General features: G+C 40.0%; 1 protein-coding gene across 1 annotated transcript in view; it reads right to left on the reverse strand.

The window, feature by feature from the left end:
• The window catches only part of USH2A (usherin), a 930,103-nt gene that overhangs the window by 287,264 nt on the left and 628,286 nt on the right, over positions 1 to 14,553 (reverse strand). The window contains exon 43 of the mRNA XM_068986285.1: positions 5,492 to 5,655. Within this exon, the coding sequence (XP_068842386.1) occupies positions 5,492 to 5,655 (164 nt within the window). The remainder of the gene's footprint in view (positions 1 to 5,491; positions 5,656 to 14,553) is intronic.

Here is a 14,553-nt window from a genome sequence, read left to right on the forward strand (position 1 = left end):
TTTCACTTTCATGTACTGAAGAAGGAAATGGCAACCCCCTCCAGTGTTCTTGCCTGGAGAATCCCAGGGACGGCAGAGCCTGGTGGGCTGCTGTCTATGGGGTCACAGAGTTGGACACGACTTAGCAGCAGCAGCAGCAAAGACTCAGGAGCAGACTAGGTCCATATGTGAGCTTTTCTAATTGCCATATGTAAAGTCATGTTCTGAATGGGCCAAGGCTGAGTCCCTGTTTTATCAAATCCAGTCCAGTGATGGTGGCCAGATTTTGTTGCCTGTGTCAAGCTGGAACTCTGGCTATCACCAGTACTGATGAGGATTCACTTGGAAAGATCCATCACATTACTGCAATTCTAGTAAATCAATCTTGCTAATTAATGATGAGTTATGAGACTGGGGGCAGACCTCACTGTAGGAAAGTGCACAACATTATACTGTATCCAAAAGACTTGCAGAATTAGAGAAAATATTTGCAAACAATGCAACTGATAAGGGATTAATCTCCAAAATACATAAACAGCTCATACTGCTCAATATTTAAAAAAAAAAAAGTAGTCCAATCAAAAAATGGGTAGAGGATCTAAAAAGACATTTCTCCAAAGAGGATGTACAGATGGCCCCAAAGCACGTAAAACAATGCTCAACCTTACTAATTATTAGAGAAATGTAAATCAAGACTACAATGAGGTACCACCTTACACTGGTCAGAATGGCATCTGCAAAAATTCTACAAATATTACAGGCTAGAGAGGGTGGGGAGTAAAGGAAATTGTCCCACACTACTGGTGGGAATGCAAACTGGTACAACCACTATAGAGAAAAGTATGGAGATTCCTTATAAAACTAAAATTAGAGCTACCATATGACCCTACAATCCCACTCCTGGGCATATAGTGAGTGAGTGAGTGAAGTCGCTCAGTCGTGTCCGACTCTTTGCAACCCAGTGGGCTGTAGCCCACCAGGCTCCTCCATCCATGGAACTTTCTAGGCAAGAGTACTGGAGTGGGTTGCCATTTCCTTCTCCAGGGGATCTTCCCAACCTGGGGATTGAACCCACGTCTCCCAGATTGCAGGCAGACACTTTACCATCTGAGCCACCACCACCTGGGCATATAACCAGAGAAAAACATAATTCAAAAAGATACATGCACTCCTCCCCTATGTTCATAGCAGCACTACTTACAAAAGGCAATACAAGGAAACAACCTAAATGTCAACTGAGAGAGGAATGGATAAAGATGTGTTACATATATAAAATGGAATATTTTTCAGCCCTTGAAAAGAATAAAACTATACCATTTGCAGTGACATGGGCAGACCTACCACACTAAGTGCAGTAAGTCAGACAGAGAAATACAAATATCATATAATATTGCTTACATGTCGAATCTTAAAAAAAGATAAAAGTGAACTTATCTACAAAACAGACTCTTATATGTAGAAAATAAACATGTGGTTATAAAAGGGGAGGTTGGGAGAGGGATAAATTAAGAGTTTTGTATTAAAATATAGACATTACTATATATAAAACAGATAAACAACAAAGTGTAGTGCAGGGAACTATATTCAACATCTTATGATAACATATGATGAAAGAGAATATAAAAAAGAATATATTTATATGTGTAACTGAATCACTTTACTGTACACCTGAAACTAGCCCAGCATCATAGATCAACTATCTCCTCCACAGATCACTGCCCTGTCATGGTGAAGGGGCTTGCATAACTCAGTGAAGCTAAGAGCCAAGCCATGTAGGGCCGCCCAAGACTTATGGGTCATAGCAGAGACTTCAGACAAAATATGATCTGCTGCACTGGAGGAGGGAATGGTAAACCACCCCAGTCTACTTGCCGTGAGAACCTCATGAACTATGCAAAAGGACAAAAAGATACGACATCGAAAGATGAGTCCACAGGTCTGAAGATGTCCAATATGCTACTGGGGAAGAGTGGAGGAGAACTACTAACAGCCCCAGAAAGAATGAAGCAGCTAGGCCAAAGCAGAAACGATGCTCAGCTGTGGATGTGTCTGGTGATGAAAGTAAAATCTGATGCTGCAAAGAACAGTATTGCATAGGAACCTGGAATGTTAAGTCCATGAATCAAGGTAAATTGGATGTGGTCAAGCAGGAGATGGTAAGGAGAAACATTGACATCTTAGGAATCAATGAACTAAAATGGACAGGAGTGGGCAAGTTTAATCTAGATAAGGATTATATCTACTACTGTGGGCAAGAATCCATAGAAGAAATGGAGTAGCCCTCATAGTCAACAAAAGAGTCCAAAATGCAGTAATTAAGTGCAACCTCAAAAATGACAGAATGATCTCAGTTTGTTTCCAAGGCAAGCCATTCCACATCACAGTAATTCAAGTCTATGCCCCTACTCTGGATGCCAAAGAAACTGAAGTTGATCAGTTCTATGAAGACCTAGAAGACCTCCTAGAACTAACACCAAAAATAAAAAAGATGTTCCAGTCATCGCTTGGGGTTGGAATGTTAACAGAAGGAAGTCAAAAGATAACTGGAGTAACAGGCAAGTTTGGTCTTGGAGAACAAAAGGAAGCAGGGTGAAATTTAACTGAATTCTGCCAAGAGAATGCACTAGTTGTAGCAAATACCCTTTTCCAACAACACAAGAGATGACTTTACATGTGGACATCACCAAATGGTTAATACCAAAATCAAACTGATTACATTCTTTGTAGCTGAAGATGAATAAGCTATATACAGTCAACAAAAAGACCTGGAGCTGACTATGGCTCAGATCATCAGCTTCTTATAAAAAAAAAAATTCAGGCTTAAACTAAAGAAAGCGGGAGAAATCACTTGGTATGAGTTAAATCAAATTCCATATGTATATGCAGTGGAGGTAACAAGCAGATACGAGGAATTAGATCTGATGAACAGTGTGCGTGAAGAACTATGGATGGAGGTCCATAGTACTGTACAGGAAGCAGCGAACAAAACCACCCCAAAGAAAACGAAAAGCAAGAAGGCAAAGTGGTTACCTGGGGAGGCTTTTCAATTGGCTAAAGAAAGAAGAGAAGTGAAAAACAAGGGAGAAAGGGAAAGATATTTCCAACTAAACACAGAGTTCCAAAACAACTGCACAGAGAGACAAGAAGGCCTTCTTCAACAAACAGTGCATAAAACTAGAAAACAACAGAAGGGGAAAGACTAGGAATCTCTTCAGGAAAACTGGAGATATCAAGGTAACATTTCACCCAAAGATGGGCACAATAAAGGACAGAAACAGTAGAAACCTAGTAGATACTGAAGAGATCAAGAAGAGATGGGAAGAATACACAGGAGAACTCTACAAAAAAGATCTTAATGAACAGGATTACTATGATGGTGTGGTCAGTCACCCAGAGCTAGACGTTCGGGAGAGTGAAGTCAAGTGTGCCTTAGGAAGCACTGCTGTCAACTAAAGCTAGTGGATGTGATGGGATTCCAGCAGAACTATTCAAAACCCTAAAGGATGATGCCATCAAGGTTTGCATTCACTGTGTCAGCAAATCTGGAAGACCCAGCAGTGGCCACAGGACTGGAAAAGGTCAGTCCTCATCCCAATTCCCAAGAAGGGTAGCACTAAAGAATGTGCTAACCACCGGACAATTGCACTCATCTCCCATGCTAGTAAGGTCATGCTAATATCTTGCATGCTAGGGTTTAGCATTATGTGAATCAAGAACTTCCAGATGTCCAAGCTGGGTTTAGATAAGGAAGAGGAAGCAGAGATCAAATTGCCAACATTCACTGGAACATAGGGAAAGCTAGGGAATTCCAGAAAAACACCTATCTCTGTTTCAACGACTATATTAAAGTCTTTGACTGTGTAGATCATAACAAACTGTGGAAAGCTCTTAAAGAGATGGGAATACCAGACCATCTTACCTATCACCTGAGAAACCTGTATGCGGGTCAAGAAGCAACAGTTAGAACCCTGTATGGACCAACTGATTGGTTCAAGATTGAGAAAGGAGTGTGACAGAGCTGTCTGCTGTCACTCTGCTTGTTTAACCTATATGCTGAGAAATGCCAGCTGGATGGGTTACAAGCTGGAATTAAAATAGGTGGGGGAAACATCAACAACTTTAGATATGAGGATGATGCCACTCAAATGGCTGAAAGTGAGGAGGAACTAAAGAGCCTCTTGATGAAGGTGAAGAAAGAGAGTGAAAGAGCTGGCTTAAAACTAAATAGTAAAAAAACTAAGATCATGGCATCCAGCCCCATTACTTCATGGAAAATAGAAGGGGAAAAGGTGGAAGTAGTGACAGATTTCCTCTTCTTGGGCTCCAAAATCACTGCAGATGGTGACTGCAGCCATGAAATCAGAAGACGATTGCTTGATGGCAGGAAAGCTATGACAAACCTAGAGAGTGTTGAAAAGTAGAGACATTACTCTCCCCACAGAGGTCCATATAGTCAAGACTATGGTTTTCCCAGTGGCCACATTCGGTTGTGAGAGCTACACCATAAAGAAGGCAGAGTGCCAAAGAATTGATGCCTTCGAACTGTGGTGCTGGAGGAGACTCATGAAAGTCCCTTGGACAGCAAGGAGCTCAAACCAGTCAATCTTAAGGGAAATCAACCCTGAAAACTCATTGGAAAGACTGTTGCTGAAGCTGAAGCTCCAGTAGTTTGGTCATCTGATGCGAACAGTTAACTCATTGGAAAAGTCCCTGATGCTGGGAAAGATTGAGGGCAAACCGGAAAGAGGGCATCAGAGGATGAGATGGCTGGATGGCATAACCGATACAAGGGACATGAACTTTGGCAAACTTTGAGAGGTGGTGAGGGACAGGGAGGCGTGGTGTGCTACAGTCCATTGGGTCGCAAAGAGTCGGACATGAGTGGGTGACTGAACAACCAGAGCAACTGAATCACTTTACTGTACACCTGAAACAATGTCATAAATCAACTATCCTCCAATAAAAATAACTGCTGCCCCTGCTGAGTCACTTCAGTCGTGTTCGACTCTGTGTGACCCCATAGACGGCAGCCCACCAGGCTCCCTCGTCCTTGGGATTCTCCAGGCAAGAACACTGGAGTGGGTTGCCACTGCCTTCTCCAATGCATGAAAGTGAAAAGTGAAAGCGAAGTCTCAGTCGTGTCCGACTCTTAGCGACCCCATGGACTGCAGCCTACCAGGCTCCTCTGTGGGATTTTCCAGGCAAGAGTATTGGAGTGGGGTGCCTTCTCCACAATAAAAATAAGAACAGTGATAATTGCTAATAAAAATTTAATACATGGACACTTTAATCAAAATTGACTGGTGTGACAGAAATTACATTCCCAATCCAAAAGGAATAGAAGAAGGAAGAGAAGGTCCAAGAATGGAAAGGAGGAGAAAGAACTTCCTCTGAAAAAGAAAGCACAGGGAACTTGGCTTTTCATTACTCTCATTTAAAAAATATGTTCTTTTAAAATTCATTTTGATACAAATATAGGAAGGGGAAATAAAGAAGCACGAAGCTGACTTACTTGGTTTCACCCATCTCACGTCTATGGCCGTGTGGTTAAGAACAACCGCAGTGACATTGGCTCCTCTCTCTGGTAGCCCAGCTAATGTTTTCACTGTCACTTCTTGACTTGGTGTAAAACCCACACTGTTATGTACGAAGACCTTATATGCATACGTCGTAAACCTAAAAAGTTGTTTTTAAAAAATACATATATAAATTTCTCTTTCCGGAAAACAACACACATTTTCTTTTTCCTCACAATATACAGACTTCCCCCTGCAGAATGAACTATTTTGTCCCTGCTCCAAATACATTTCCTTTTGCCTCCCTGCACAAAAACAGCATCATTATTCTAACTCTCAATTCTTAATCAAAGTGTTAATGGAATAGTATATAAGAAATGCTAAGCAAATACTATTGTTCAAAACAAAAACAAATGTCGTTTATTGTTTTTCTCATCCTTATTGTTTTCATAAGTGGTGAGGATTACAGCTCAGTTCAAGATGCCATTACACATCTGGCATCCTGCAGCTTTCTATCTAAATTTGATCCAGAGAGTTTTATGCTCTTCTTTTGGGAAATGCATCCATTTCAAATATCAGATCCTCTCATCACCATTTTCTGCCTGTACCTGTAGTCCTGTCCCATAATCTCACTGGCAGAGAGATAAACTCCTAAGCTAAATTGTAAAACTGTGACCAAAGTATACAACATGCTTCCACTGAGGTTTTGCTAGGGTGAACTGCATTTTGCCATTGTGAGAACATATTTACTTGATCAGTACAGTGGATGCTGAATACTGATTTTCAGGAGAAGAAAACTAGACATGGTGATGTGATATGATGTCCTAAGTCACGCTAAGTTGCTTCAGTCATGTCCAACTCTGTGTGACCCTATGGACAAGTCTACCAGGTACCTCTGTCCACGGAATTCTCCAGGAAAGAATACTGGAGGAAGTTGCCATGCCCTTCTCCAGGGGATCTTCCCAACCCAGGGATTGAACCCAGGTCTCTCACATTGCAGGCAGACTCTTAACCGTCTGAACCACCAGATGCAGACTTCCCAAATCATATATTAAATCAATGATGGGCTGATGCCCATTCTTTTTGGCTCTTTCAGGCAGAAGACTTATCAAACATTCTCTTTTTTTTGGGTCAAACTGCCCAGGTAGGAAAATACTATTTACAGCCACAGTCAAGCTTTGACTGGACTATGGCTTAGACCCAAGAGCTTGCTTAAACACATTGTACAACACAAGACCCTCTCCACGGGGTATCCAGGCCTTAGGGCAACTGCTGGCCTCAGATCATCACTTTATTTGGGTTTCATAGATCATCACATCCAATGCAGGGCCCAAGGAATTTGCCTCAATAATGACAAGAAAGAGAGGATGCCATTTGCAAGACTGTGATAAATAACTTAGCCAAAGTTACATCAGGATGCTCACAGAATTTTCCCACTACCCACAGAAGAAGTCTGCTTGCCTGACTTTGTTTCTCACTCACGGCCTGAAGGTATTTTTGCCGGGCTTGTCCTCAGGCACATTTGCTCTGTTATTGTAGCTATAGGTTAAGACTTACTAATATTTTCGAAGCTATTTACTATCTATTTCCCCAAATAAATACTACCATCAGATCTTCTAGCTCTCTCTGCTTTACATCATCTCCATGTGTCCTTTTCTCTCTCTCTTTTTTTTTTTGTATGCTATTGTGGGTTTATGCCCCCACCCCCCAAGATATGTTTAAGTCTTAACCCCTGGTACTTGTAAATGTGACCTTATTTGGAAATGGGGTCTTTGCAGATGAGATAAAGTTAACATGAGTTTATACTGGACTGGGGAGAGCTCTAAATCCAAAGGACTGATAGAAAGAAGAGGGAAATTTTGTTACAGACACACACAGGGAGAAAATGTTCACAGGGAGAAGACAGGGGAAGAAATTGGCTTCATGCTGTCATAAGCCAAGGAGCAACTGGGGCTACCAGCAGTTGGAAGAGGCAAGAAATGGTTATTTTCTAGAGGCTTTGGAGGGAACATAGTCCCGACAGTACTTACATTCCAAACTTTCAGCTTCCAAAACTGTAAGAGAATACATTTCTGCTGTTTTAAGCCACTCAACAGTGGTAGGAAACTCATACATATGCTTTTCAGCAAGTGCTAAATAGTCCATAGGCTTCACAAGTGGCTCAATGGTAAAGAATCCACCTGCCAAGCAGGAGATTGCGTTCCATCACTGGGTCGGGTAGATCCTCTGGAGGAGGAAAAGGCAACCCACTCCAGTATTCTTGCCTGGGAAATCCCATGGATAGAGGAGCCTGGCGGGCTACAGTCCATGGGGTCACAGAAGTATAGGACATGACCTATCAACTAAACAACAATAACAACAAATGCCTACTTGACAATGACAACTGAAAGATAATAATAACAGTATTTACTGAGTACATAATACATATCAGGAATTTTCTGCATGTTTTGCTCATTCATTCTTCACCATACTATTATAATACCTGCTTTGAAAATTAGGAAAATAAATAACTAATCGAAGTTATTGAGCTAGGAAATGGGAAGTACAGACTCAAACCTGGACAATCTGATTCCAGAGCCTGCTCTTTTGCCCATGATGCTTTATTGCCAGTGTCATCATGATGGCGATGATGATGATAATAAAAAACACCATGGTCAGCTAGATGATGTCATATCACTGAGGCTTGATCTCTGAGTTTTTTATGGCAGATGGGAGAAACTTTTGCTTACACACCCAGATAATCTTGCCAAATGTCCTTTGGAACCACCAGTATGAATGTGAAGGATGGTGATTCATGGTTAAGAGGGGAGCAAGTCTGTGACAGTCAAATGAAACACAGCTAATGGCTCTCATGGGACCTGAACTAGCGACCTTGCCGTCATTAGCTCTGTCCCTGGGTAAAATAGTTTTAATTGTGCTTTACTCCCCAAAATGGCTCAAAAGAAACTTAGCTAGAGTCTGGATGCTTAATCTCTCCTACAATATTTAAATTGTTCTTCTACATGTTTATTTTATGATACAGTTAGTAATCTTGATGGCTTTAAAGTGATATCATTTTCATGGTTCTTTTTACAAGTGGAATTTAAACATCAGGCATTGCTAAAATGATGAATTGCAAATAAGGTCTGTAGGGCCTTAGTTCTTCCTGTGTTACTTGAAATTATTTCATCATAATTTAGGTATGATGAAATATATGATTTATGTCTACACAGAAGAAATTTAGGCCACACAGATACATATAATTGGAATGCCTGTTTTCAAAGTACAGGCCTCTTAGTATCTGCAGGGAATGGGTTACAGCACCCCCATGGATACCAAAATTTGAGGATGCTCAAATTCAGTTCAGTTCAGTCACTCAGTGACTCTTCGTGACCCCATGGGCTGCAGCACGCTAGGCTTCCCTGTCCATCACCAACTCCTGGAGTTTACTCAAACTCATGTGCATTGAGTTGGTGATGCCATTCAACCATCTCATCCTCTGTCATCCCCTTCTCCTCCCACCTTCAATCTTTCCTAGCATCAGGGTCTTTTCTAATGAGTCAGTTCTTCACATAAGGTGGCCAAAGTATTGGAGCTTCAACTTCAGCATCAGTCCTTCCAATGAACACCCAGGACTGATCTCCTTTAGAATGGACTGGTTGGATCTCCTTGCAGTCCAAGGGACTCTCAAGAGTCTTCTCCAACACCACAGTTTAAACACATCAATTCTTCGGCTCTCAGCTTTCTTCACAGTCCAACTCTCACATCCATACATGACCACTGGAAAAACCATAGCCTTGACTAGATGGATCTTTTTAATATGCTGTCTAGGTTTGTCATAGCTTTTCCTCCAAGGAGCATGTCTTTAAATTCCATGGCAGCAGTCACCATCTGCAGTGATTTTAGAGCTCAAGAAAATAGTCTGCCATTGTTTCCATTGTTCCCCCATCTATTTGCCATGAAGTGATGGGACAGGATGCTATGATCTTAGTTTTTTGAATGTTGAGTTTTAAACCAGCTTTTTCACTCTTTCACCTTCATCAAGAGGCTCTTTTGTTCCTCTTCATATCTGCCATAAGGGTGGTGTCATCTGCATATCTGAGATTATTGATATTTCTCCTGGCAATCTTGATTTCAGCTTGTGCTTCATCCAGCCCAGTATTTCACATAATGTACTCTACATATAAGTTAAATAAGCAGGGAGACAGTATACAGCCTTGACGTACTCCTTTCTCAATTTGGAACCAGTTCATTGTTTCAAGTGCAGTTCTGACTATTTATATAAGGGAATTGAAGATGCTCAAGTCCCTTATAAAAAATAGTATAATCTTTGCATAGGCTATATGCATATTTTTCATTCTTTAAATGCCTAGATTTCTTATAATACATAATATAATATAAACACTATGTAACATTATCACAATGTGAATGTTATATAAACAGCCTTTGCCTAATGTTGTACAGCTAGTTAAGAAGATTAGGTGGGCCTGTACTTTATTCATTTTTAATATTAAATTATTTCCACTATTCAGTATTATTTTACTGAATTGAGAAATCAGTAAGCATTTCACTGGATGTCATGCATTTATCTTTTGCATTTTATTTAATTTTCATTTTTCAGTTAAAATTTTAAGTAATAAGATCTTGAACTCTTTAAAATGAACTAAAATCTACTGTTTTCATGACATCTGAAACCTAATCTTTGTCAGTAATTACGTATACCTCTGTCTACATGGGTCAGCATATATTTCACCACTTCATGTCAAAAAGGAAAATATTCATTTGCTTCAAGTATTTTGTTCATTTTCTCTAGTATATTGATTTTTTAAAAATAGACTTAAGTGTTGATATCAAATGGGATATTCCATTTAATGATAAAATACTTTTAAAAGAAAAATGCTCTTTCAGTTGATATCATATACTCATGCAAAACTTATGTATATCAACCAATATCTTCTCTAAATACTAATTATGGTTTTTGGGTATGTTTTGAAAAATGTACCATTGCAAATCCTGTAAGATGCAGCTTCTGAAATCTGCAAAGTAAATGAAAACTTGTATTCAGTCTATATTGTAGCCAGTAAAACAAGCTGTTTGAAGGTCTACTTAGGAATACTAGGCTGTTGCACTAGACATCCCCTGAATGATTGATTTAGATCATTCTCTAGCCCCTCCCTTCATCCACACAGAAAATGATGAACTTGTTGTGAAATAGACATGACTCTGGTATCCTTCCTTGTAAAAGATAATACATATTAAAATCTTATTTATGGAACAAGACTCATTTCAAGGTTCAATTGTTATTACTCAAATGAATGAATGAGAAAACTAGATGATGGAGATTTTAATCTGTTTATTGAGTAGATAATTTTATAAATAAATTAATGAATACTAAATAGTTACTAAAGCATTCACTCTCATATCTTTCAGGTCACATATAATTTGACTAGTGACATAAAAGTCTATCTATCCAATAAAGAAATGATCCTTACTGAAATTTAGAAAGATGTTTTTTTCCTTGAAAATTATATTGCTTTTTTGTGTTTGATATACCATTATTTTATTCATTAATTAATTTGTTCATTCATTCAAAAAATATTTATTAGCACTAACAACATGCCTTGGCAGGAAAGCTATGACAAACCTAGACAGTGTGTTGAAAACCAGAGACATTATTCTGCCAACATATGCCCAAGACTATAGTCTTCCTGGTGGTCACAGACTGTAAAGAAGGCAGAGCACCAAAGAACTGATGCTGTCGAACTGTGGTGCTGGAGAACACTCCTGAGAGTCCCTTGGATAACAAGGAGATCAAACCAGTTAATCTTAAGGGAGATCAACCCTGATAACTTGCTGGAAGGACTGATGCTGAAGCTGAAGTCCCAGTATTTTGGTCATCTGATGTGAACAGCCAACTTATTGGAAAAGTCCCTGATGCTGGGAAAGATTGAGGGCAGAAGGAGAAGAGGGCATCAGATGATGAGATGGCTGGATGGCATCACTGATGCAATGGAAATGAATTCTGGCGAACTTCAGGAGATGGTGAGGGATGGGGAGGTGTGGTGTTGCACACCTAGTCAAATCCATGGGTTTGCAAACAGTTGACATGACTGGGCAACTGAACAACAGCAACATGCCAGATACTAAGCAAAGTAAATGTAATGTCTGTCCTACTGGAGTGTGTGTGTGTTTGTGTATACATAGAAACATGTTTTTAAATGGGGACCTCTAAAATACATATTCCTTTTTCTTTCCATATACATCAGATAGAGCATCTAATTTAATGTAATCTAGACAGGAAGTCTTCACAGAGGAGACAGCATGGGCTATGGATGGCAAATAGTAATTTGGTCAGTAAGAAGCATCATTTAGGGCAAAAGAAAATGGCAACCCACTCCAGTATCCTTGCCTGGAAAATCTCATTGACAGAGGAGCCTGGTGGGCTGCAGTCCATGGGGTTGCAAAGAGTCAGGCACGACTGAGTGACTAACACTTAGATCTTGAAAGGGTCTGAGGTTTTGGGAACCAATAAAATTCTTTAGTGCCTCAGGTGATTTTCATTAGAATTAAAAATATGTCAACTTTATTTCTGTCCTAACAGAATTCACATGTCAATATTGTCACCAATATAAATCATGATTCCAAAAAATGCAGGCTATTCAGTGGCTCTTCCTATTAACTCTTCATTTCTGCCACAACCCAACACATGCTTTAGAACATTACACACTAGAGGATTTGCAAAACCTTTGATAGATACTATTCCTTACATCCTCATATCCTTTGTGGGAATAAATAAATATACAAACAAACAAAAATTCAACACTATTTCCACTGCTTAAACCTGCAGTTGTTTAGATTTTTCATTGATGGTGGATACCTTTTCCTCATGTATTTGTTGCGGAAAGATTTTTTTTCCCTAAAAATGCTGAAGGTCTTTTGCTTTTGAAAATTGAAATGTAATGATGATCACACTTGAAAGTTATGATACATTTTAGATCGTGAGTGAAAGTTGAAGCTGTCTTATTCCTGTAGCGATCTATATTTCTGCTACCAGAATGTGATACCCAAGATAACCTTACTGTGTTTTCTGTCTCTGTTCTACTGATCATCAACATGAAAAAGAAATGAAAGCAAAGTAACCTGATTTCTTTTATTTTTTAAAGAAAACATTAGGTAATAAAGCCTTCAATGATAAAAAGCATTCCTTTCAGATTTAGGGGTTCCTTTTCCATGAGGTAAGTTTTCAATATGATGACACTTAGAAAAGGACAGAATGAGGCAAACTTAGAACAATGAAGAAAAAAAGGGAAAAAAGCACTGTGACTCTACTAAATTATATGTGAAATAGATATATATTTGCTCATTTTGAAATATGTACATTGCTAACAGATGGTACACCAATGTAACAGAGTTGGCCTTCATTGATAAAGTGAAAAGTGAAGTGAAAGTTGTGTCTGACTCTTCGTGACCCCATGAACTGTAGCCCACCAGGATCCTCTGTCCATGGGATTACCTAGGTAAGAATACAGAAGTGGGTTTCTATTTCCTTCTCCAAGGGATCGTCCCGGCCCAAGGACCAAAGATAGGTCTCCTGTATTGTAGGCAGATTCTTTGCTATCTGAGCCACCAAAGAAGCCCATTTCATCTATAAACTTGGACGCACGTTGTGATACTGAGGAAGAAAATAACAGGATCTACCTCACATTGGTGGTCCTTCCATCCACCCTCCACATTCATGAAGCTAACTCCTTTACTTAATACCTACAACTTGAATTGTGAGAGTTGAACTGTGAAGAAGGCTGAGTGCCGAAGAATTGATGCTTTTGAACTGTGGTGTTGGAGAAGACTCTTGAGAGTCCCTTGGACTGCAAGGAGATCCAACCAGTCCATTCTGAAGGAGATCAGCCCTGGGATTTCTTTGGAAGGAATGATGCTAAAGCTGAAACTCCAGTACTTTGGCCACCTGATGCGAAGAGTTGATTCATTGGAAAAGACTCTGATGCTGGGAGGGACTGGGGGCAGGAGGAGAAGGGGACGACAGAGGATGAGATGGCTGAATGGCATCACGGACTGGATGGACGTGAGTCTGAGTGAACTCCGGGAGATAGTGATGAACAGGGAGGCCTGGCATGTTGCGATTCATGGGGTCGCAAAGAGTCGGACACGACTGAGCGACTGAACTGAACTGAACTGAACTGAATATGTTTATGCTATAGGAACATGTGTCATGGAACTGACCCAGTCTTTCCACATTAGAAAAGCAGAAAATGTTATTTGTGCATATTTAATCTCATTACAAATTAATTCCAAATAGGAAAAGGAGTTTGTCAAGGCTGTATATTGTCACCCTGCTTATTTAACTTATATGCAGAGTACATCATGAGAAACGCTGGCTGGATGAAGCACAAGCTGGAATCAAGATTGCCGGGAAAAATATCAGTAACCTCAGATATGCAGATGACACCACCCTTATGGCAGAAAGTGAAGAGGAACTAAAAAGCCTCTTGATGAAAGTGAAAGAAGAGAACACAAAGTTGGCTTAAAGCTCAACATTCAGAAAACTAAGATCATGGCATCATCTGGTCCCATCACTTCATGGCAAATAAATGGGGAAACAGTGGAAACAGTGGCTGACTTTATTTCTTTGGGCTCCAAAATCACTGCAGATGGTGACTGCAGCCATGAAATTAAAAGATGCTTACTCCTTAGAAGGAAAGTTATGACCAACCTAGATAGCATATTGAGAAGCAGAAACATTACTTTGCCAACAAATGTCCATCTAGTCAAGGATATGGTTTTTCTGTGGTCATGTATGGATGTGAGAGTTGGACTATAAAGAAAGCTGAGCCCCCCAAAATTGATTCTTTTGAACTGTGGTGTTGAAGAAGACTCTTGAGAGTCTCTTGGACTGCAAGGAGATCCAACCAGTCCATCCTAAAGAAAATCAGTCCTGGGTGTTCATTGGAAGGACTGATGTTGAAGCTGAAACTCCAGTACTTTGGCCACCTGATGCAAAGAGCTGACTCATTTGAAAAGACCTTGATGTTGGGTAAGATTGAAGGCAGGAGGAGAAGGGGAC

Source organism: Capricornis sumatraensis, chromosome 14 (genome assembly GCF_032405125.1).
Source record: "Capricornis sumatraensis isolate serow.1 chromosome 14, serow.2, whole genome shotgun sequence".
Taxonomy (NCBI): Eukaryota; Metazoa; Chordata; class Mammalia; order Artiodactyla; family Bovidae; genus Capricornis; species Capricornis sumatraensis.